Source organism: Zootoca vivipara, chromosome 1 (assembly GCF_963506605.1).
Source record: "Zootoca vivipara chromosome 1, rZooViv1.1, whole genome shotgun sequence".
NCBI lineage: Eukaryota > Metazoa > Chordata > Lepidosauria > Squamata > Lacertidae > Zootoca > Zootoca vivipara.
Window position 1 is genome coordinate 39,527,177 of NC_083276.1, and position 25,291 is coordinate 39,552,467.

Sequence of the window (25,291 nt, forward strand, 5' to 3'; positions counted from 1 at the left end):
TCAGGGCAACTTCTATTTTTCTGTATGCACGCTTTTCTGTAACATTGCATCATAAGCAGTCTCCCTTCACAGCTGGCAATTGCACCACACACACCCCAGATCTCCAGGAAGGGACAGTCATAGCTCAGTGGTAGAACATCAGCTTTTCATGCAGAATGTGCAAATGTAGAGTGGCCATGATCAATTTTTGCATGCAGCCCTAGAAGATGTGGCCCCTCAGGCTGAAAAAGATGTCTCATCTCTGGTAATACAAGAGCCCTTCTGGATCATGCAAAAAGCTAGAGGCCTATAGGAATCTCATAAGCATTTGTGAGTCTCAGCAACTAATATTTGGAGGCAGAACATAGCCACTGACATCCTTATCCCCCATGAATTAGTATTTTAAAGCTATACAAATTGGTGGCCATCACTACAACTTGTGGCAACAAATTCACTCATTTGCCTATGCACCGTGTGAAGGTGTTTTCTTTTGTCTGCTCTGAACCTTCCAACATTCAGCTTCATTGGAGGGATCCAGTTTCTAGCTTTATGAGAAAAGAAAGACTTCTCTTTACCCATTTTGCCCATGTGATGCATAATCAGGAGTTTGAAGTAGATTACCAGGAGAAAGCAAAAGTTAGAAAGGCAGATCAAGAGATTATCATAATTCACCTGAAGCTTGGTTCTCTTACAAATGTGATCTACGTACAGACAGCTGTTATTTATTCTCTATCATGTAAGAACTAGCATGTTTCTAATTTGATGGATGCAATTAATTCTCAAGCCTTCATGTCTGTCTGATGGTAAATACCAGCTGTCACCACGTGGGGTGCACCTGCATTAAGAAATATTCTCTGCGTGGAACCGAGAGAGGCAGGATGGAAATCTCGGCACCTTATGCCAAAAATAATTATGGGAATTGCATCTGGCTGATCAGCTAAGAACAGAAAGTCTTTGGATGCTCTTGCCAGACCCAAGGCTACCACAGATAGTTTAAGAACAGAGCACAAAAAATTACTGTGTAACTTAATTTTAATAAATATCAAACAAAAAATTGCACGTTAGCCAACCTTTAAAGCCTGTACATTTTGTAGATCAGTTTCTTTGATTGTCATAGTTTCACATCTATCACGGTCAATGAAAGCAATTTATTTAAAGAAAAACAACACACAAATGGTGTTATAACGTATTTCTAATACTTTTTTATTTTACTATTTTCATCTTTTTTGAACAACAGTAAATGTGAGTTGACTGGCATAAATATAAGACAACAGGCCTAACAAGGTGCCAAGTTTGCATTGCTTTGGCTTGTGTATTTGGCACAAAGAATGCTGAGGGAAAGAGGGTGAGTTAGGTCAATACCACCCACAGACAGCTGAATGTCCAGATACTGTCTTTCAAAAAGTTTGAAACAGCTGCCATGCGTGTGCTAGAGCAGTAATGCATGCACTTCCTTGCACTGGAGATGACCCATACCTATGTTTCCTTGACAAAACAGTACTTGTTAACAGTACTGTGCTTGTGGCACCACAGCCTTGCCACAAACCACGCATGCAGCTGCTTGAGAGGATAAAACCACAGCCTAAGATTAAGGGGGTTCACCCCAAGATAAATCCCAGTGAGTTCCACAAGGCTCATTGTCGTGCAACTCTCCCCAGAATTATGACCTTCATTTATTTTATGTACTCTGGTTTAGCCAAATATCCTGAGTCAATCTAAAAATACTGAATGACGGAGCAGTGCAGAATCATAAAAACCAATCGTTCATCCAGGTTAAATTTCAGCCCAACTCAGAAAGGCAACTATATCAAGTGCTCTTCAAAATAGTAACAGAGCTGGCAAGAGGTGGCTCTCTAGGAAGAGTTGCCACTGAAAAGGCTCTAGTCTAAGTCACACCCTGTTTATACCTCTGACAGTTGTGGCGTTCTTAGCAGAGAGAATGGATTGGATCATAATGGATGTGAAGGGCTTCCTTCAGATAACGAGTCATTTAGGCCTTTAAAAGTCAGTACCAGTTCTCTGAAATCTGCCCACAAATTAATTAATTGGTCAACCAGTCCAGATGTAGTTCTTTTAGGGCTGATGTAATTTGTTTCTTCTTACTATTTCTTATTAATAGCTTGGTCTGCTGCACTCGGGACAAACGGAGCTTTCCACACAGTCCTCAACGGCATTTCCCCATTATGCTAATCAAATCTAGGTTTCCCAATACATGCATGTTGAGGGCAAGGTCTTTGTTTCCTAGCAAAGGGTACAACTAGTTTCCCAAGTGTAACTTGAAAAATGCACTCCTACTCATCACTGCTCACCTGGGCCCAGGTAGCACTACCAAGCAGCATCTTACCCAGGGCAGGCTCTCCAATCTACTACCATATTTACTCATCATGAACATGTTTGTCCTAAACAAACTCATTATCAACCTTCCTCAATCTCATAATTCACTCTAAGCACCCATTCGGAGATCTGACTGCCTCACTGGGATTTGAGAAGGTAAGCTATAATCAGGCGCCACCTGCCTTCTAATGACACTGTCATGCAAAACCTCACACCATTGCCATGCATATGTTAAAAAAATGTGCGAGACAAAATGGAATCCAAGTCTATGGCTGAGTTAACCACTCTATGTAAACAAAGATTCTTACAGAAGGTTAGTTTAAGGTGAAATCCTACTGCCCCATAGGGTTCATGGGGTGTCCTCTCCATGTTTTGGGGCAGAAAAAGAGGCCTGCCCCAGAGAACACTTCATTGCAGCTGTGGAAACCACTGCCACCAGTGCTCACATGGCAAGGAGGAGGGGAAATGGGTGTGTTACAAGTAGATCAACTGTCTAATACTGTACTAGTTTTGACTAGATGCTTTGTAGGGTTTGCCCAGAAAGAAAACTCTGCTGCCTGTAAGAAGATTGCTGAAGGAGGGCAAATGTTTGCAAAAGAAAAAGCAAACTTGCCATGTGTGTCAGCTTAGCTTTTCATTTTTATGTTCCCTAGATTGTTCTTGTTTAGTGTACAGCTTCTAAGAATCAACACAGTTCACATAGGTTTTAAAAAATCATGCTTGGTCAGTTTTAAATATTGCATATATATTTACAGTTTGTAAAGTGTAGTTACATTATCAGCTCAGCTAACAATAAGAACAGGTGCTAGTTCCTTCAACTCACAAATTGACATTACAGAAGCTGCTGACACAAATAATCTTACAAGCCTCTTACTCTAGGCTTTGTAAGTGAAAGTACAAAAAAAGTTATTTAACCATGAAATTACTCCAAAAGGAATAAGCATACACAGTGGAACACAAAAGTACAAACACCACCATTGCTGGGCACATCGTAATGTCATACTTGTAAAAAATAAATTATAGACTCAATTTGAAGCCAGAGATTTAACCAGAAGTTGTGAATAAATATAACACAAGCTACAGAAAGGGTCACAAGTGTCTGATACCATATTTTACAGTGCATCATTTATGTGTCAGTTCTAGAATCATAAGATGGGAATCTAAAGTGATTTTCGCAAGACAATACAAAGCAGCTTTTAGCATCTCTAATGCTACCGTGTTTCCCCTTTTTTAAGACACCGTCTTATAACTTTTTCCTCAAAAAACACACAGGGTGGCTTACTTTTGGAGGGATGTCTTATTTTTTTATTACCGGTATGGTTTTTACGGCTCAGGGTGCTGGCTCAGGGCGCTGCTGGGCTCTCTTGAGTGCTCGGCGCTGCAGCAGCCACCGGTTCCGGGTGGCGGGGCGGCAGGCTTCCTTGGCCAGGCGGAGGCTGCTAGCTCAGGCGCTCTGCCCGCCGCTGCAGGGCGCTCCAAGCTCCTTAGCTGGGCCAGGCAAGGAAGCAGTGAGCCCAGTGGTGGCGGCAAGCACGGAAGCGGCAGGGACGGCGGTGGACAAGAAGGCGGAGCGCGGGGATGCAGCAAGCAAGTCGGAAGCGCAATCAGCTGTTAAGCGGAGCTCTTGGAGTGCCGCTTCACAGCTGATCGCACTCCTGCAGTGCCGGCCGCATGGAGTGACTCTGTGAGTGGAGGTGCCTGTGGGGATTGGTTTCCGCGGCGCGGAAGTATGGCTTATTTTCGGGGTATGTCTTATATTTCTCAAATGCTTAAACCCCTGCCATGGCTTACTTTATGACTACGTATTAAAAAAGGGGAAACAGGTATTTGTCCTCAGGTATAACTAATACGTATTGATTGTGCAGGGCTACAGTTTTGAATTATTAATCTTAATTATGCCAACCCTCCAAGGGCAGTAAGGTTGGCTGTAGAGGTAGGGGGTGTATCCAGCACAGAAGTGTCATTCATGTAACAGGCGCCTGCGCACACAATAAAGCTTCCCCTCTTCCTTTCCTACTGCCTGCAGTCAGCCCACCCCCCCACCCCACCCCGCCTCATGCCCTCAAAATCTGCTCCAAATGCTTGTGAGATATTCTGGAGTAGATTTGTTTTGGGTGTGTGTGTGGTCCATGAGCAGATTTTGGGACCGTTGTGTGTGTGAACCTTGTTTGCCATGCACACTGAGAGCTACACTGAATTCCACCCCTTGTTATGAAGGCAGCAAGAGTAACTCTTGCCATAATTCCAAATGCTGTCATTCCCGCCAAACAAAGGGCAAAATGTTTCAAACCTGTTGACAAGGCATGCATATGCCCACAAGTACTAATATCAGGCAGGACAGGGAAGACTGAACAGGAATACCTGTTTAAAAACTTGCCACTCTGCATACGTTTGAATGCATCACCGTCAAAGGTCCCATTGCCTTTACTGTCCTCCTGGCTACAAGCAGTCTCCATGTTCCCTGCTGTCCAATATGTGGTTTCTTCGAATGCTGAGGAATTCAATTTTCTTATGTGCCTGTTTAAGCCGTAGCTTTAAAGCTTCATTCTCTGTTGTAAGGATGTTTCTCTCCTAAGCAAAAACACAGGTTGGTGTCATCCGAGCGGAATATACTTTAAAGAACAATTTCAGTATCTACAGTCCTCCTTAGCAGAAACACTTGCTTGACTAGCATCTTATTCTCCAGGTTCACCAAACTATTATTTAAATTATAACAGCTTGAACAGTAAATGGAGTGAAAAATAAACAGCTGTCTGCATAAGAGAGGAGCAATTACTTGCTACTGCATCTCTCAAGAAAACGAGACATGCTTTCATGTGCAAAAGACAACATTTTATACAAGGCTCTAAGAGAACACATCTGTCTAATATACAGATTTTTTTGCCTTACCCATTGGAGGCAATGCGAAGGGAGAAGGAAAATGTCGCTCCATCCCAACCTGGCTACAAGAAAATGGCAGAGGAATGGATTTGATGGTAGCTCTGCCATTCTCTCCCCATCCCAGTCAGTGAGATTACAAGGTGGGGTTGCTTTGTTAACAGGCTTCCACCCCAATGACACTCATTAGGCAGCCGACAGCTACTTCCCTTAAAAGTATCACATCCCTTATAACTACGTATTTGACATTTAGCAGTAGATATATCAGGGATGTTACCTACCAACTGAACAAAATTGAACCTGGGTCTTCCCAGTCAATTCTGACTTTCCCAAACCGGTTCCCATTTGTCATAGTGGTAATACTGCATACTCTGTTATTTATTACATGTGATTCTCAGAAACTGTTTGCAGTACCTGCTCTAATTCCTGGTATGTGGGTTTTAGAGCACAGGGCTCCTGCTTTGCTTTTTGACTGCAGTCCTTGTTTTCCCATTTCACATACGCCTTTTTACGGCTAAGAACCGGGCTTGGACACGGCGACAGCGGAGTAGGCTGCAGAAGAGTGTTTTCAGGTAGCGTTCCTGGCTCTGTCTGTTGCCCAGGAAGCCCATCACTATGTGCCACCACTAAGTCAGTTTGTGTACTCTTGTGTACCACAGATGGCTTTAGCCTCACTGAGATCTTTTGAGCTGACACCCCCATAAGCATAATAGTTCTGTCTTTGCTGCCTTCGCTGTGCTCCACAACTTCTCCATTAGGAAATGGAAATCCTCCCTCCTCCAGACCTGTAGGGGATGGGAAAACACACAAAACACAAAGGTGAATATGAACATGGGAGAGGAAAGCAGGGCAGTGGTTCAAGTGAGTTGCATGCTATCCTTTAAACCTTGCGATGAATTATGCAAGTAGGTGAAATGCTTTGCTGATATAACTATGTATCATTCTACATTAAAATGCTGTTCGACAGTAAGAGCTGTTTGACAGTGGAATTTGCTACCAAGGAGTAGGGAGTGGTGGAGTCTCCTTCTTTGGAGGTCTTTAAGCAGAGGCTTGACGGCCATATGTCAGGAATGCTTTGATGGTGTTTCCTGCTTGGCAGGGGGTTGGACTGGATGGCCTTTGTGGTCTCTTCCGACTCTATGATTCTATGATTCTTTCCAGACCTCTCTTTCTATCCATTGTTGCCCGCTTACTTAATATCACTCCCAGCTGCATTGGTGAAGTGAAGAAACAAAACAACTATGTGATCTGTAATGTGGAGATAACAATAGGATTACTGAAAATTTATCGAAAACATGTATATTTTGCTATTCCACTTTTTAAAGAAAGGCACGCAACGTGGTTTACAACTAGGATTCTAACTCCCACAATCCCTAGTTAGCAGGACCAGTACTCTGATATGATGAGATTTGAAGTCCAACAACATCTGGGGACCCCAGGTTTAGGAAAGGCTGCTATAGGTGATAATGGTGTAGGAGCGGAATGGAGTTGGGCTAACCCAATTTCTTCATTCGTGAGTTTCTTCATAAGAAACTTTCTCACCATGCATGTGCTCTTTGAGCCCCATGGGACAAAGACTAGATGCAAGGGCTGAAGCAGGGCTGTTGTCTACTGCTGGGACTTTGGCTCTTCTCTTGCATTCAAATACAACCAGATCTTTGCATTGCTTGTGGCAGTTCATTCCACAATCTGCAAACAAATACAAACAAGGGAAGGTCATTGGCTTGAAAGCAAAAACTAAGCAGGGGGAGGAGGGGTGTCTTTTCTCACACTAATACTTCATCTCCCACCCCATGAGGCCAAAGCTCTTTCCTCTGTAGAAACCCCACAAAATGCTTTTTTTTTAAAAAAAAAAAAACAATTTACAGCACAAGTCGATGCGTGGTTGACTCTACTATGTCCAATGTTGCTTACTCCCTAGTAAATGGGATTAGGATTGCAGCCATAGTTGTAATAAGCAAGGACAGAGTACTTTCCTTTACTATGAGTTACTTCTTGTGCCACTTTCATATTTATTAATGCAATATTTAATTCAGATCACATGGCAGTGTTACATTCTGCTGCTGCTTAGGATCCAAGCAATACAATCACCTACCATTTAATGTCCAAAATGTGTGAGTGTAGGAGGGAATGATTCCTTAAATTATCTAAATCAGGGGTGGCCAACTCCCAAGAGACTGCGATCTACTCACAGAGTTAAAAACTGGCAGTGATCCATCCCCTTTTAAGGGGTTCAGGTCAAAGTTGTTGAACTTTTTTTAGGGAGGGAGAAAGCCACGTTTTTAGGGGTGCAGGGCAAAAATGATGAGCTTCTTTGGGGGAAGCCAGTGATCTACCACAGACGTCCAGTAATCTACTGGTAGATCACAACACGATCTACCTGTTGGACGTGCCTGATCTAAATTGTTTTCTAGAAGGATGCAGGATCTGAGAGCTGGAAGAAGCCAGGGGGTGGGGAGATACGGGGTGACTTTGAATGTTTCTAGGTGGTTCATGCTAGACCCTCTGAACTTCCTATATATTGAGACTTTGTCTCTCAGCTTATTCTTAGGTCTATTTATCAAAGGAGAAAGTTTCACAACACAAAACGGGGTCATGGATATGGTAAGGCACTCTTAGAGTAGAACCACAGCACTGCTGTCATTTACAAGACATTTAAAATCTTCATTAACAAAAGCAGAATGTGTTTACCTTTGCATCTATATCCTTGTTTAATAACGCCCCAGAGCTGAAAATTCAAGCAAAGACATATTATCACACTACAGTGAACTTAAGACAGTAGACTCATACCTTTCCGCAACCTCAATTCACTACTCCAATTCTGCGAAATCATCCTGTGTGAGTGCTTGGAGGCGGTTGGAGGATGGATGGCGGCTAACAGATTGAGATTGAATCCTGACAAGACAGAAGTACTGTTTGTGGGGGACAGGAGGCGGGCGGGTGTGGAGGACTCCCTGGTCCTGAATGGGGTAACTGTGCCCCTGAAAGACCAGGTGCGCAGCCTGGGAGTCATTTTAGACTCACAGCTGTCCATGGAGGCACAGGTCAACTCGGTGTCCAAGGCAGCTGTTTATCAGCTCCATCTGGTACGCAGGCTGAGTCCCTACCTGCCCACTGACTGTCTCTCCAGAGTGGTGCATGCTCTAGTTATCTCCCGCTTGGACTACTGCAATGCGCTCTACGTGGGGCTACCTTTGAAGGTGACCCGGAAACTACAACTAATCCAGAATGCGGCAGCTAGACTGGTGACTGGGAGTGGCTGCCGTGACCACATAACACCGGTCCTGAAAGACCTACATTGGCTCCCAGTACGTTTCCGAGCACAATTCAAAGTGTTGGTGTTGACCTTTAAAGCCCTAAACGGCCTCGGTCCGGTATACCTGAAGGAGCGTCTCCACCCCCATCGTTCTGCCCGGACACTGAGGTCCAGCTCCGAGGGCCTTCTGGCGGTTCCCTCACTACGAGAAGCCAAGTTACAGGGAACCAGGCAGAGGGCCTTCTCGGTAGTGGCTCCCACCCTGTGGAATGCCCTCCCACTAGAGGTCAAAGAGAACAACAACTACCAGACCTTTAGAAGGCATCTCAAGGCAGCCCTGTTTAGGGAAGCTTTTAATGTTTGATGGATCTCTGTATTTTAGAATTTCTGTTTTGTTGGAAGCCGCCCAGAGTGGCTGGGGGAACCCGGCCAGATGGGCGGGGTATAAATAATAAATTATTATTATTATTATTATTATTATTATTATTATTATTATTATTATTATCCAATCAAAATGACCCACCTGCACATGTTCTGAGGCCTTCTGCTTTTCCTTTTAAAAAAATCAATGCTTTCCCCCATTAAGAACAGGCTAAACCTCCAGATAGAAAATCCAAGTGCTTTTTTTCTTGGGGTACTCAAAGGTACGCAGTACCCACACATTTTTTTTTTAAAGTTAAAAGTGTGGCACTTAATGTGACAACTTCATGGTACCTGCGCCTTCTTTTCTTAAAAAAATATATTAAAAAGCACTGGAAAATCCTATGCAAGAGATAAGTGTTGCTGTTATCCACGGAGCTCCAAAACTATCAAAATCTAAACCACAATCACAATCTAGACTCCCTTGGATTCTTAATTGTCTAAGAAAATTACCAGCATGTTTTACCCACCACTTTTACTGAATTTATATCCATCTGGAACTGCATGATGTGTTTTATAATTGTGATGGTTTTATTTGTTTTAATAATTGTAGATTCTATTGTTGAAACCCGCCATGAGATCTTACAGTGTTGGGAGGGTAGGAAATCTTAAAATAAAAATACAAATAAAAGCTCTGGTTCCTCCCCATTCGGGCAGCTAATAGCAATTATACTATTAAAAGCTAAAGGGGCAAAGTTAATTTAGCCATGCTAACAGCAAACTAGAGCTGATGCTATAATAAAATATTTGTGGATAACAGTTTGCTGCGTGCAGCATGTGACATTATTTACTTTTAAAAATGCCCCTAAACCCAAGCTTACAAATCCAGCGCAGTTGTCACAGAACGTAGGCTTCAGGTAAGTGGTCTCTTGGAAGTTGTGGGCGAAGCCAAGGCCTAGTTTAGAATAGATTGAGCTGGCCCTCATGAAATAAGCTGTGATTTCATCCCTGCTAATCAGACCTTCCCTGTAAAAAACATACACATACACACAAGGAAGAGGGTCATTTGAGGTTTCATACTGGTAAAATCGCAAGCAGTTAACAGTGTCTCCCCTCTCTGTTTCACTCCACCTACACACACTGCCAACCCTCTGGCAAATTAGAGACTAAGGTAAATGCATTAATTCATTTTCACAGCAATGAACATCTAGAAATATATTACACGCACGCACACACACACACCCCACACGATCCTGTCAAGCAGGTCATGAGTTCTGCAGCAACTCATTTAACATTCAACAAAAACAGCTTAAGGAGCAGGCTTCACAATTGATTCTGAACACGCTACACAATTATCGAAACAAAGGAGAAGCCCAGGGAATACTTCCTAACACTGTACCTTCAAATTGCTCTTTACAATTTCTAATGCCATTTGGGACAATGAACAGTCCTGGAGGAATATGGAAATTGCACAACAGGGGACTCCTCCCCTAAACATAAAAGAAGAACGTTGTTCCAACATTAACGCTTTGAAGGTAAGCAGGTTCCTGGCTTGTAGCTGTTGTTCTGAAAATAATCGCGCAAATGGGCGATCTACCAATTGGAGGGAAGCTCAAGCTAGTGGTCTTGAGACATGTGCCCCCCCCGCCCACTTCCAGAATGCAGCCCAACTACCCACAATTCTTCAGTCCGTTCATCTGAGTGGGAAGCTTGTGGGTATAAGTTAACCCAGTGTTTCCCAACCTTGGGTCTCCAGCTGTTTTTGGACTACAACTCCCATCATCCCTAGCTAGCAACACCAGTGGTCAGGGATGGTGGGAAATGTAGTCCAAAAACAGCTAGAGACCAAAGGTTGGGAAACATTGAGTTAACCTATTATGGCAATTAAAAAGGAAGAGCAAAAGCATAAATGTTGTGTGGATGTACACACCTGTCCTTGTCCATTACACAAAACGAGAAAGGAAAGCTTGCTGCAATCTTCTCAAATTCTTCCTGAGAAATGTACCCATCCAGATCATGGTCGTAATTTTTGAAAACAGACTGAAAAGAACAAAGGGGAGGGGGAAAATTAATGGAACCAACTAAAAATCACTTCAGTTTGGTTTTTTAAAGCACTTGCTACAAGTTAATATTATACTAACAAACACTACAATGTTCGATGGTAATTTAATTTCAAAATGAAATGCATTTTAGTACAGGCGTTATATAATGCAACAATGACAACAGCTTGTGGGCATATCTATGTACATGCAGTCTTAGTTCCTCTCATAGGAAAAACCTGCGCAGTGTTTTATGAGGCAGATTCTTGACTAGCATGTAGGTATATTGGAGTAAGGTGACTTCTGCAAGCTGCTCTGACTATGGTCTCTGCACATAAGTACATATGCTGCATACATACGGCAGCTTTGTCAAGTACACACCTGACTCTAAGACAGGCATCCCCAAACTTCGGCCCTCCAGATGTTTTGGACTACAATTCCCATCATCCCTGACCACTGGTCCTGTTAGCTAGGGATCATGGGAGTTGTAGGCCAAAACATCTGGAGGGCCGCAGTTTGGGGATGCCTGCTCTAAGACTTCATTTAGCTTACACAACTTGACAAAACACACAGTATGGCTACCTATCTGCTTTTCTCTCATTCTCCTCCTTCACTCTTTGAACATCGCATAAATTCTCTTACATTTTCCCCGATCTCACAGTCCCGTCCCCCCCCCCCCGGGCACAGTAAATTGCAAGCTATATGCTGCAGTGGGGGTCCTATATCTAGAGATGAATCTAGGTTATCTCTCTAAAGCACAAGTGACAGTACTGAGATTCTTATACCTGGGCTACACATTATGATCACCACTGAGATCAGCAGCCCCATGTTGTTTTTCCCACCTCCAGCTGTTTATATCCACAGCACTCACGGTATGAACTGAGGACACCATCAGAAAGCATGTTTCACTCTTTTTGCTCCCTGCTTTTGGAAGCTGAGAGCAAAGAAACCTACTGCATGACGGTCCCACTTAATGCTGCAAGGAGAATGGGAAATCTGAAACGACTGGGAAACTTGCAACAGGGATATTTACTCCCATGGTGAATGTGCCATGAAACCATGAGCCCAATCAGGACTGCAAGATGTTAATATAAAACAAGCATGATAAAGAATTAGCATACTTACATCTACCATTCTCTGAACGTGTTTGCTAATGATCTTTGGGTCAGGTTTTGGGGCTACACCAGAGGCCCAGTCTGCCACTACTGGCGGTTTAGAAGGCGTCAAAGGCTAAAATAAGAATTATATACATCTACATTCAAACTTCCTTTTTTAATGTTATTGAAAGAAAAATAAATCCATCTGTTAAGAACAGTTATTCCTAGATATTTTAAAACATCCTTACAAAAAAATTAAGCATTGCATGTATACTGAAAATGTAAGTAAACCCATGAGACACAACTAACTTGGTGCATCCTAGTTGTATTTATTTATAATCCCGCCTTTCGGAGCAGAGCCCACCCAAGGCAGCTCACACAATCATAAAAGTACAATGCCTGATTCTATAAAAATAATCAAAACCGGCAAAGGCAGTAACAGTTCTTAAGAGGTCAATTAAAACAAACAACAAAGAGTAATATGAGCTATACTTGGTTACGTAACTCTCTAGAAAAATATTTTTAAAGAAAAAATGGTTCAGAACGGTGGGTTTTGAAAACCTCTGTAGCAGGTCTATATGCATTTAACCTCACTCTGATTATATCATTCTCACAAGGATGGAAGATACCAGATTATAGCTGGCAAGTTGCACTTTCCCTGCATTTGAAATATTCACATTCAGATGCTGTTACATAGAACACAGAATTGTAGAGTTGGAAGGGACAACGAGGGTCACCTAGTCCAACTCCCTGTGATGCAGGAATCTTTGGCCCAATGTGGGGCTTGGACCCACAGCCCTGAGATTAAGAGTCTCGAGTTTTATTGCTTAGTTATGTCCTAGTGTGCATGGCAATACAGCAGTGTTGGAACCTGCAGTGCACCTGCAGGCAACAGGTTTGAAAGAAGGTGACTGTCACGAGGAGCCTCCTCCAGTCCGTTAATCACTCATGGGCTGACAGCAGAGCAGAGCAGAGCCAAAAGCCAATCAGAGCCCTGAGTCTGGAAGTCCCACCCATGAAGAACTGAGATATTGGGTTGCTTCAGCAGCAACTGGACTGACTCCAAAGAGAGCAACTTGAAAGGGGATTGGAGAGTAGCCAGATACTCTCTTCTCCTCCTCCCTCCTCTCCCCAGATGGTTTTCTGGCCTTTTGTCAAGCCTGCAGTGGGAGGCCAGATTAAGCTTGAGGTGTCCTGGGGAATGGTAGCCACAATATATGCTCTTGTCACTATCCCTGGCTTTGAAAGGGCTTGTTTTGGCTCCCTTTTGACCTCCTGCCTGGCTTGTGGTGAAATACTGGTTTGAGGGTTCTACCATCCAGCTAATTTGTGGCCTTTTGGTATTCATCTCTGCTCTGGTATACTGGTTGCTAGGTTCGATTTTCAAAGAAGTAAATATTCTATTTTTTTTCTTGCTAGTGCTGAACTTCTTTAAAATTTTATGATATAATGTGCTCCAAAATTATTTTGATGCATCTGGGCAACAAATATTGTTATTTTGCTAGTTTGAATTAAGGATCTTGTGCTTATTGAAATGTATAAATGGAATAGGTTACTGAGCAGTTTGCTATATATAATAATAATACTTAATAATTTATTATTTATACCCCACCCATCTGGCTGAGTTTCCCCAGCCACTTGGGCAGCTCCCAATCAAGTGTTAAAAACAATACAGCATTAAATATTAAAAACTTCCCTAAACAGGGCTGCCTTCAGATGTCTTTTAAAAATAGGATAGCTGCTTATTTCCTTGACATCTGATGGGAGGTGTTCCACAGGGCGGGTGCCACTACTGAGAAGGCCCTCTGCCTGGTTCCCTGTAACCTCACTTCTCGCAATGAGGGAACTGCCAGAAGGCCCTCGGCGCTGGATCTCAGTTTCCAGGCTGAATGATGGGGTTGGAGACACTCCTTCAGGTATACAGGACCAAGGCCATTTAGGACTTTAAAGGTCAGCACCAACACTTTGAATTGTGCTCGGAAACATACTGGGAGCCAATGTAGGTCTCTCGGGACCGGTGTTATGTGATCCTGGTGGCCTCTCCCAGTCACCAGTCTAGCTGCCACATTCTGAATTAATTGCAGTTTCTGAGTCACCTTCAAAGGTAGCCCCACATAGTGCACATTACAGTAGTCCAAGCGGGAGATACCGGTAACTAGAGTATGCACCACTCTGGCGGGACAGTCTGTGGGCAGGTAGGGTCTCAGCCTGCGTACCAGATGGAGCTGGTAGACAGCTGCCCTGGACACAGAATTAACCTGCACCTCCATGGACAGCTGTGAGTACAAAATGACTCCCAGGCTGCGCACCTGGTCCTTCAGGGAGACAGTTACCCCATTCAGGACCAGGGAGTCCTCCACACCCACCCGCCTCCTGTCCCCCCACAAACAGTACTTCTGTCTTGTCAGGATTCAACCTCAATCTGTAGCCACCATCCATCCTCCGACTGCCTCCAGGCACTCACACAGGACATTCACCGCCTTCACTGGTTCTGATTTAAAAGAGAGGTAGAGCTGGGTGTCATCTGCATACTGATGAACACCCAGCCCAAACCCTAATGCTATGGCATTATTCACTGAAATATTACAGAGCTGAAAAGCTATGGCTCCAAGTAATTCAAAGCACAATTTCTTTGCAGAAAAGCAGCCTATAAACCCAAACTAATCTAGTAAAAATAGCACTGTTAAGTACTAACATGCAGGTTTAATGCATGGAAACTATAACTGAATTGCTAGGATTCTTACTGCAGCCCGGTGACTTTTTGGCTCTCGTGCATATGAAAGTTCATAGATTTCATCTTCCGTGTAGTAAAGATCAAGGGACAGCTGAAAACAAACACAGGAACAGTTTACTCTCCAAGTTGCTGCAGCTTTTCTGGCAAGAGCTTGTCTTTTTAAAAGAAGTGTAACTGAAGCATTTTATAATGCATACTGAAATGGTATAAGATTATGGTGTTGTGTTTTTTTAAAAAAAAATACTATTGTTTTGATTTTGAATTTTTAATGGAAAGTATTAGAAGTACCTTTTAAAAGAAAGAGGATCAACAATGGAATTTAAAATCCCATTTCCAACAATACAGAAGCAATTTATACTTCAAGTTGGCAGCTTTCACTTAAGGTGCCTTTACACTTATATTGTGAAAGATCACAGATCTTTCCTTTTTGGATGTGTCAAGTTATTTTGCTAAAATGTAATGGGAAGCAAATGTTTTGTGGACCAAAGTCCATGAGAGAACAACTTGTGATAGCAGTGGCATGTGGGGTGAAGCATCTTAGAGCTTCAATTCTTAGAGCCAATTCTAATCTTAGTGTTGCAGAGTTGATACACCCAAATAAGCTTTCCATGAGTTTAGAGCTCCATGAGACCATGCTGATATATTCACTCCCACACAGGTGAGCTGCAGTGTGTGGGATGCACCCACGAGACACCTACCATTCACCCTCCACTCTCATGAAGTAGGCCACTGGCATGGAAACTTACATGGAGCCTGGCAATCTAAGAAGGCAACTGTGTATCTATTCTAGAACTTCTTATAGGTGTAGGACACCCTAGATAAGTGATGTAGTTTCACAGTGCAACTGAACCACGACAGTACAGTATCTGAAAGGGCTATAATGAAGCACCGTAAATTAGCAGCATTATGTTAGTGAATGATCTCAAGGAAGTGGACTCACCAGCCCTCAGGAAAGCAAATAGGCACACACTTGGTGGTTTTCCTAAAATCGCAAGGCCTATCTGCCTATTGATATGTCATTGTATTGCTGAGCAAAGACCTATAAAGCACTGTGTCAGGAAACTTTTGGGTATCACATGGCAGGACCAGGTCTCAAACAAAGATGTGCTCTCCCAGGCCAACATTCCCAGCACGTTCGCACTCCTGTCTCAATGATGTCTACGCTAGCTTTGTCATGTCCACAGAAGGGAAGGTGGCAGAATCTCCAAGGAGCTGTCTTCAGGCACCAGACCAACTGGGCATTACAAAGATGGATGCATCTGTGACACGAAGGCTAGCAAAAGTAACCCTGCCATGTAAGGAGTCCCTTGCAGATGACTGCAGTGGCTGGAGACAGACAGTCAGGTCATGTATCCAAAGGGGAAATGACCACTGGGAGAGGAAATCTGCAGCAGCACACCTGGATGCATTTTGTTGCACCCAACTGCAGCAAAACATCTCTCCCGTATCAGTCTCTACAGCCACCGCAGGCACTGCAACCTTCCAGCAGTATGACTTCACCCCCCAAAGTGCATTCCGCCATTGTATCCCAAGACAGACAGGTGCCAACAACAACAACATGAGCAAAGACCTACAGGGAACAAATACCCTGCCTACCTTAGAATTGCTCAGCCTGGTTTAACAGTCAAAGTTTTCTGACATTTAAATAATCCCACAAGTTGGGGGAAAGTAAAAGACATTTAAAATATGATCTGTAAAGACGGAGACTTACTGTGAGTAGATGAACAAGATCCTTGTTAGCTTCCAGGGGAGGGCCTACCTCTTGCAGTTGTATCAGTTCATTGACATGATTATACAAAGAATACAATTTATGTATATTAACTTTTTTGTCTTCCAAGTAATCTGGCATGGCCTCATAAAGGGAGATCAAGTCTTTTAGATGTACTCCAAGGATAGGGATCTTAAAGTTACTGCACTCGCTGTAAGCACGTCGATAATTATCATAGTTCCTACAAGATGATAGCAGTTCTGTCATTTCATTAAACACCTAAAGAGAAACAAAGAAAAGCACAAATTCACTATGCTCACCATTAGAGGCACTTTAGAACCACATCACCAGCAGATGAATTTCACATACTTGCCGTTAAATTCAATGTAAATATACTGGCTGCATTTCAAACCATGGTTTAGGATTCATGACCCCCCCCACTCTCCTTCCCTTATCTAGTGTGGATGTCATTGGATTACATTAGAATCTTATATGTCTGTTTTAGATTAATTGCAGTTTAGCTAGCATAGCATCCTAATCCTAAACTGTGGTTAATCTTAAATACCGTGAGTTAAACTGAAACTTGCTTGTTTCAACTTGCCACTGTCCATTTTCAGGAACACAGTAAACAACGCTTAATCTAAAAACATAAGTGAAGGATTCCAAACTCCTTCTCGCAATCCCACTGGAGGAGAAGGGAGGGGAGCTCACAAGTCTGAGGCTTTCTGAAATTGTTTCTCATGATGCTCAACTATGGTTTAGTGTTACATATGAATGAGACCACCAACATGAGTGTTGTGCAGTCTTATAGCACATTATAGACATCTTCTCTTTTTAAAAAAATAAGGCTTTAGCTACAGTGGCAAAAACTCAACAAACTCTATTAATTGAGCAATATTTCCATTTTGGTGGCATAAATAATAAATGAGTATATTTATTGTGAGAGGGACCCATAATTGTGAGAGGAATATAGCCTGTTAGCAAATCTGATTTCATTATTGTCAATCACTTTTACAATTCTAATGGCTGAAAAGCAGTATACAAATATTGCAAAATAAAGACATGGAACAGAGGGAAGTTCAACAAACCTTATGAATATCATGAGGCACGTGAGAACTTGTTTCTTTAAGTCTAGAGATGGAACTATGGCAAAGGCCACCTATCACAGCCATTAATGTATTAAAATTCTGCAACTGATGAAGTTTCTGTGTAAAAAATAAGAACAGTCAGTATTCAGTTTTTGATTCCGGCAGATGTATACTTCCTGTCAGGGGATGTTGCGACTACTCTAGAGTAACGACTTTCCACATGCTTGTCTTTTAACAGTCTTTATTGGTGCACTCTATTTACAGTGTAATGAGCTGTTGGATGCATGCCTGCTCATTCCGATCCAGAATCCGGCACTGCCCCTTTGCGCGATTTCGACCAACATAATAGCCTCGGGACAGTGAATCTACTCCCCTTTCTCCTTCTCCGTAATTCCGGTGCCGGGGGAAAGGGTCTACGCTCCGTCTTTTCCCTGTCCCCCTTTCCGTCACTCGCTCTTCCCGCCTGTGGAGCAGGGGCTCTCCCATGCTGCCAGAGACCTGGCACTCTCTCTCCGCTTCCTGACTAGCCCCTTCAGACCCCACGCTTTCATGGCTGCTTCGGGAGGAACTGCTCCTGATGAGAGGGGGAGGTTCTCTATACTCTCTCCCCCTTACACTTCCCAACTGACATGATAGAACAGAGAGAGACCTGACCTTAATGGCATTTGATTGCGCCCCCCACCCAATTTAACACAACAATTTAATTCAATGTCAGTATCCGCAATCCACAATCCACAATCCACATTTATATATTCCGCCCTTCCCAAATTATTCTAAATAAGTGCAGGAAAAAAATACTTCAAAAAACTCAATTTACAGCTGACCTGGGCCACATGAATGAATTTGATGAATACTTCTGCTCGAAGCTGCGGTGTCGGCCTATTGAGTACCATTAGCTGCACCCACTGGGAGATACCGTTACAAAGAGCAATTGAGCGTTCCATGGTTGGATTGTCCTTCACACACCCATTCATGATGTAGTTCTGATAATCTGGAAGCTTAAACAAAAAAAGGGTGGTGTAGGAAAATTAACATTAATCCTGCTTCTATTACGTACTGTATTCCTTATACCCCCTGTTTTTGCAGTGAGGTAAAGGTAAAGGGACCCCTGACCATTAGGTCCAGTCGTGACCGACTCTGGGGTTGCACGCTCATCTCGCATTATTGGCTGAGGGAGCCAGCGTACAGCTTCCAGGTCATGTGGCCAGCATGACAAAGCCACTTCTGGCAAACCAGAGCAGCACATGGAAACACCGTTTACCTTCCCGCTGTAGCGGTTCCTATTTATCTACTTGCATTTTGACGTGCTTTCGAACTGCGAGGTTGGCAGGAGCTGGGACCAAGCAACGGGAGCTCACCCCCTCACAGGGATTCGAACTGCCAACCTTCTGATCAGCAAGCCCTAGGCTCAGTGGTTTAACCACAGCGCCACCTGGGTCCCTAGTGAGACAGACCTCTTAAGTCTTCAAAGGCTATGTGATACCTAATGTGTAGATGTCCTGCTTCATTTTGAGCATCTCCATCCCCAAACTGGACATTTTTAATAGCTGCATAGAAATTCTCCATGTGAGCAAAGTTATCCACATGGCAAGCTGCTCCATACATTATTTCTAAGCAGTACTCGGAGTGAACTGTATTCCAGGGGTGGGCAACCTTTTTTCAGCCACATTCCCTCACAGGTAAATCTATCAGGGGCTGTGGGTAGAGTCAGAACCATTGACAGACAGAACATGACAAAAAAGGTGTTATGGATTGGCTAACCCGAAATAAAGACCATCCTACATAATTTTTCACCGATCCTGTATTAATCTGCTCGCATAAAACCATCACTGGGTTTGGATTACAGTCAAATATGTACACAGATGAGAGTTGTTATTATTATTATTTAATTTGCTTAATTGATTAATTTATTTTAATTAATTAAAACCACAGCAAGATATTGTTCTGGAAAACAAGTGAAAGTAATTCCTTTCTGCAGAAGCTTATCAATTTGTTCAAGCTTATCAACTAAAGGGAAAACTCCTATTCTACAACCAGGAAATACATTATCCTTACGCTTCTTGTAACCAATAATCATTAACAGTTTAATGGCAAAATGTTAAGCATTATATAAGTGTGTCTGTGTCTGTGTGTCAGGGATACACAGAGACGTGACTCTAGCTTCCAAGGCTGTTAGATTTTAACTTAGCACATGAGAGGAGTCATGAACCCAGAGCTTAAAATAAAAAGTACTGACACATGACTAAGTGAGAGCTTTTACAGTTTATTCCCCTAACTGCTAAACTTACATCTGAGAATCTGAGCAATGTTATTCAGGAGACAGGAGGAGTATGTTAGGGTTTTTTGTTTTTTTTTGAGGGGGTTCACATTCCACAGTTTTGGAGCAATATGGTTATGCATTTTCAAGCAACAGGGTGAAAAAAATAAAGAACTGATATTTATCAACAATCTGTTTGTGATGCAAAACAAATCATGCACAAGTTTAGCCCAACAGAATAGGACTGCCAGGTTTAATGGGTTGCATCCAGTAGTGGCTTTACACTAGTGAAAAGCACTTCCGCAAGTCAAGATTCACTGCAGCTGATCCTACACCTGATGAAAAACTGAATCTGAAGATTGTGGGGACCTTACATAACAGGATGAAATATGGTGCAAAGGACTATAGTAGGTAAGCAGCTTGGCAAAAACTGGGTAACTTGCATAAACAACATCTGCTAGTGAAATGCCATCATTGGATGCAATCCATTATGACCTATTAACAGTATTTAAGATATCTGCTTTTTGTACCTTTCTATCCAATGGGAAGGAAATGTCTCCAAAGCCTACTAGACCATCTATCTATTTTAAAGCCAAACCATCTAGACCAGGAGTGGGGGAACTTTATCAGCTCAGGGGCCACATTCCCAAACAGCCAGAGGCAAAAATGGATGAGGAATGGATGTGACTCTTATTTTTGCATTCCAGCCATACTAATGCCCGAGGTTTGCACATACCCCCCCCCCCAAACCGAGGAAGTGAGAAGAATTATCACCATTCAAGGCTGCATTTCAGTACTCAAGGAGGGCAAAGAGCATGACCAGTGACTGACAGGACCTGGGGAGAGTCCTGGGGGATTTGTATTTGGCTGAAGGTTTCCTATCCCTGAACTACACATACACCCTGTTAAAAAAATCATTTGAGTTATCAACTTATAAAAATCCATCTGCTCACTGATATCCGCCGGAAGGATTTGAATTCAAGGTAAGTGAGGTGGTCTGACAATTCCTCTGGTTCCAAGTGATCAAAGAGTAGCGACACTTTTCGTTTCTTACTGCTGTTAGATTTTATCCGCTGTGTGATCTTTCTGGACCACTCTCGAGCATTTCTTTAAAAAGAAAGAGAAAGGAAAACCAAAAGTGGTAATTTATCTTCTGCAGTAGAATATATTAGCATATTCCTTTCCAAACAAAATCACACATTCATTCATTCATTCAATTTATAACCCTCTCAAAGGAGAACATGGCAAAAAACACAATAATAATCATACTGACAATAATGGCTTAAAAAACATAATAATCATGATAATAATTTTATCATTTTTGCCTCATCCATCTGACTGAGTTGCCCCAGCCACTCTGGCTGGCTTCCAACAGATATAAAAACATAACAAAACATCAAACATTAAAAACTTCCCTACACGGGGCTGCCCTCAGATGTCTAAAAACTGTTATAAAAACAGTTTAAAACTTTCTCTCAACCAGCGATTTCAGGGTTTCCAGGAACAGTGTACTTCAACCATCAAATTGAGTACTGAAAATAGAAATGTTCTTAAATTCCTCCTGAAAGCCAATGATGAGGGAGACAGAACCACCTCATGAACAAGGGCATTCAGAGGCGTCTTTCCCATAGAGGCTAGTGGCTCGTTGCGCCAGGGCGCCAGCCTCTCAGGGGCACTGGCAGGGCGCAAAGAGCCACTAAGCCCTCCGCGAATGGTGACAGCTCCGAGAGAGGCACAGCATGGCGAGGACGCAGAGGAAAAGAAGCAGCCGCCGACTGCAGGAGGCCAACCTCGTTGTCTTGGCAACTGGCTGGGCCCGCCCGCCCGCCCGCTTCACGCGGATTGGTGGCTGCTCGATGGAGGGGCGTGGTGTTCTTGTGATGGACGTCGCGGCAGCAGTGGGGAGCGGGTTGCCATGGCAACGGGGCAGGTGAGAGGGGAAAGGTTAAACCCACAAATAGCCCCTTCTTCATCTGCACATGCCAGCAGAGCACCCAGGCGGCGAGGGAAACTGGATCTCGCGGCTGAGCCCACACTCTGTCCCTCGCCCCCCTTGATGACTCCAGGCCGAAGGGGCCAGTGCAACTTTGCCCCATTCAGGGACGGGGGCAGATCTGGAGCCGCTCCGCCACTGCCGCTCCTGCAGCTCCCTCAGGCAAGAGATGGCAGCCGCTGGGCCACGCGGCCTCCAGGCCAGGGAGGTGGCAGGAGATGCCCACGCCCCGGCTGAGGAGGAGAGGGGTCGGTGCCGGAGGGAGGGGGCGCCGGAGGGACCTTTGCACCACGGCACTGGATGGGCTTAAGATGGCCCTGAGGGCACTCAATGAACAGGGTGAAACCACTGAAAAGGCCATGATGAGTCAATGCCAACCAGGCAGTCCCTGGTGGTGACAGCACCAACAAGCCCCCACCTGTCAATCATAAGGTCTTAGGTGGTTAATATTGTGGATGAGGTTCTTTTAGGTACTTGGGTCCTAAGCCATTTAGGGTTTTATATGCTAGTACTAACACCATGAATTGGGCCTAGCAGTGTTTTCAGAACCAGTGACAAAAGGTTTTTTAGAACTGGCTGCCCCACAGTTGCATTCTGTTCCAATTATAACTAAAAGAACAAACTGCAATTTGTGTCCTCGGTGAAAACATGAATTCTAATGGATACGAGTATGCAACAAATCTATTATAATTTTCACAGCCAAGAGATTAAATAATTTCAATATCCTTCTGCTTAATCAGGTGTCACTGCTTAACTGAATTAGCAGAAAGTAATATTACATGCAAGGTGTTTTTCTTTCAAGGAGAGAACTGCAGGAAATGAACTTCAGGTAAGAGTATTTCTCTCCAGTATTTATAGTTAACCAGATAAAATACCCAGCAGTAAATCAAGCAAAGACACAACAAGGACAGGAGCTGTGTGGACAAGTATGTGACTATTGCTTGAAGTTATTTTTCTATAAGGGGAATTATTCTGCAAAGAAAAGATACTGCTTTGGGGGGGGGGAAGGCCATTTTTAGCACCTTCCCCAAGAAACGCGGGGCATGCAGGAAAAAGGCCCATTTGTGCTATCTAAAGAGTACAACTGTTTAGTTGAATCTGGACCTAAACATTTTTCTAAAGGCCCAACTTGTATGTGCAATCTACAGTGTGGTCATGTTTGAATCACAACACAGGGACACCATTTGTGTGAAATGAGTCCCTGTCGATGGCAATTTGTACCCGGTCATTATTACTGTTGAAGTTGATTCCTGAGCTGCCTTTTGGCCAAGGTGCACACACAAATACAAAACCCAAGTAAAAACTGCAACTTACAAAAATGTAAAACAATGAACTTTTGAAAAAAGAAAAAAGAAAAAAAAAGACTAGATGCCAAGTCCTTCCTATTCATACTAAAAGGACTCAAAAAAATGCCAGAGAGAACATTAGCGATTCTCCTTCTTGGAGGTTTTTAAAGCAGAGGTTGGATGGCCATCTGTCATGGGTGCTTTAGCTGAGATCCCTGCATTGTAGGGGGGTTGGACTAGATGACCTTTGGGTTCCCTTCTAACTCTACAATGATATGTATTCGTGATTCAAGCAGTAACCATGCCACATACTGTACATAGAAACTGTTCCTGAGGAATTAAACAGAAAGAGGAAACATTCCTATTCATAACTAGATAGCACACATTATTTTTCCTGGAGGTTTAGCAGCAATAGCTTTCGTGTGTGTGTGTGTGTGTGTGTGTGTGTGTGTGTGTGTGTGTGTGTATTTCTCCCAATATATTAAGACCTTGACACTCACATTTGAGATGTGTCAATTAGGCGACAGTGCAACTCCTCACCATTAACTCTCACCAATTCTTGAAATTCCTCCATGGCGTTTGTAAGATTGGAATCTGTTTTGAACATGACCCAGAATTCTCTTATCCAATACCTGTTGACAACAACAAAATTATGTTGTATTTATAACTTTGTACGCCATTAGTAGACACAAACCCAATAAACCATTAGCTTTATCCATTTTATCACCTAACCAACCATCTTCCGCTTCCTGCTATGTTTAAAATATATTTTATACATTTAGCAAATTTGATCTTCAAACTCCTTCTTGACTTCTGGCTTACATTTGGTTTGCTGTAGGCTGTACTCCTAACAATCATCCCCTCCTCTTTATTCATTGGATAAGATTCCTACTTGATTCTAAGAAATTATGTCACTTTTGAGAAATATACTTTTTTGAAATTAAATTTATGACTGTGCAGCATTTCCTGGGCAATTTCCCACCTACATATAATGTTGAATTTGAAAGTGCTGTGGCTACTGTTTCTGCCTGGCTTTATGTTGGTTTCTGAACTTGATTTTCTAAGGCACAATGATTTACTGTACCTAGGCCATTTAATTTCTACTATCATGACTCACATTTACATATACTTTGTCAATCTAAGGGTTGAAGTTTCCCATTGCTGTTATATATTTTGGCTGCCATTCCCATTACTTCTTGTGCCTCATTATCAATATCCCACGTTTGGTTCAGGGCCGGAGGATTGCATAGTCTTCAAAAAACTCATAATCTTAAAACTTAAAGGGTGGGATGGACAATCTAGTTTGGGAGCTTTGAGAAGGGAGCTTTAACCCTTTGTCTTCACTATTTTCCCAACCTAGAACAGCCCCCCCCCCCGGCCCAAAATTGCCTAGTTTGCTAATAATATCATGTCTCCTTGGGCCCTTAGAATGGGGGTTGTTAATTTTCACCCACCCTTCCTAACACAGCAATCCCTACCCCCACAATGTTATTCCCAAATGTTCCCTGGCCCTCAGGATTTTAGTTCAGTGTAGGAAACTGGCAAAGCTATATTGCAAGAGTGAAAATCTGTCCATGGATATTAGGATGCAAATGAATAAAAACATTTTACAAATTATGAGTTTGTAAATGCTGCATCTTTGGTGACATCTTGTCACCAAAGATGTCATCACCAGCACTATAAATACAGTGGTACCTCGGTTTACAAACACAATTGGTTCCGGAAGCATACTTAACCTGAAGCGAACTTTCCCATTGAAAGTAATGGAAAGTGGATTAATCTGTTCCAGACAGGTCCGCGGAGTACTTAAACTGAAAATACTCAAACTGAGGCGTACTTAAACCGAGGTATGACTGTATTTATTGTCTCTTCCCAGACCACATTTAGGACCAAAATAAGCTAAGATTCACCTGTGGCCCTAAGGCTGCAATTTGCCTACGTAGATGCATACCCATGCCTTGATCTGTCACAACTGATAAACAACTGCACAATAAATGTCTGCTTTTATTGCCCTAAAAATGATCATAAGGTATGACCTCAGCAAATACTTCCCTCCTTCCTTCTTTTAAAAAAACAAAACACTTGATCAATAGTAACAAAATATTTTTCATCACAAGTTTCATTTAATAGACCATCTGTTAAAAAAAGAAAAGTGTTCTTACCTTACAAGGTAACATATTTTATAGCAAAGCAAAGAAGAATTATTTTCCAAAGCATCCAGATATGTAATAAATTGCTAAGGAAAATATGTCAAAAGCCTATAGAAAAGAAGGAAGTTCATAA

The 25,291-nt window shown here is 42.8% G+C and overlaps 1 protein-coding gene across 3 annotated transcripts in view; it reads right to left on the reverse strand.

Moving 5' to 3' along the window:
- Nucleotides 1–3,793: 3,793 nt before the first annotated feature.
- Nucleotides 3,794–25,291, reverse strand: part of RASGRP1 (RAS guanyl releasing protein 1) — a 51,853-nt gene continuing 30,355 nt past the window's right edge. For all 3 annotated transcript variants that reach the window (XM_060273265.1, XM_060273269.1, XM_060273272.1), the window contains 14 exons: nucleotides 25,171–25,228; nucleotides 23,509–23,640; nucleotides 20,683–20,836; nucleotides 18,297–18,470; nucleotides 17,473–17,589; nucleotides 16,388–16,663; nucleotides 14,687–14,767; nucleotides 11,971–12,075; nucleotides 10,737–10,846; nucleotides 9,688–9,832; nucleotides 7,882–7,918; nucleotides 6,733–6,879; nucleotides 5,605–5,975; nucleotides 3,794–4,884 (listed from right to left, as the gene is read on the reverse strand). In XM_060273265.1, coding sequence (XP_060129248.1) covers nucleotides 4,753–4,884; nucleotides 5,605–5,975; nucleotides 6,733–6,879; nucleotides 7,882–7,918; nucleotides 9,688–9,832; nucleotides 10,737–10,846; nucleotides 11,971–12,075; nucleotides 14,687–14,767; nucleotides 16,388–16,663; nucleotides 17,473–17,589; nucleotides 18,297–18,470; nucleotides 20,683–20,836; nucleotides 23,509–23,640; nucleotides 25,171–25,228 — 2,039 coding nt within the window. In that variant the 3' untranslated portion in view covers nucleotides 3,794–4,752. The remainder of the gene's footprint in view (nucleotides 4,885–5,604; nucleotides 5,976–6,732; nucleotides 6,880–7,881; nucleotides 7,919–9,687; nucleotides 9,833–10,736; nucleotides 10,847–11,970; nucleotides 12,076–14,686; nucleotides 14,768–16,387; nucleotides 16,664–17,472; nucleotides 17,590–18,296; nucleotides 18,471–20,682; nucleotides 20,837–23,508; nucleotides 23,641–25,170; nucleotides 25,229–25,291) is intronic.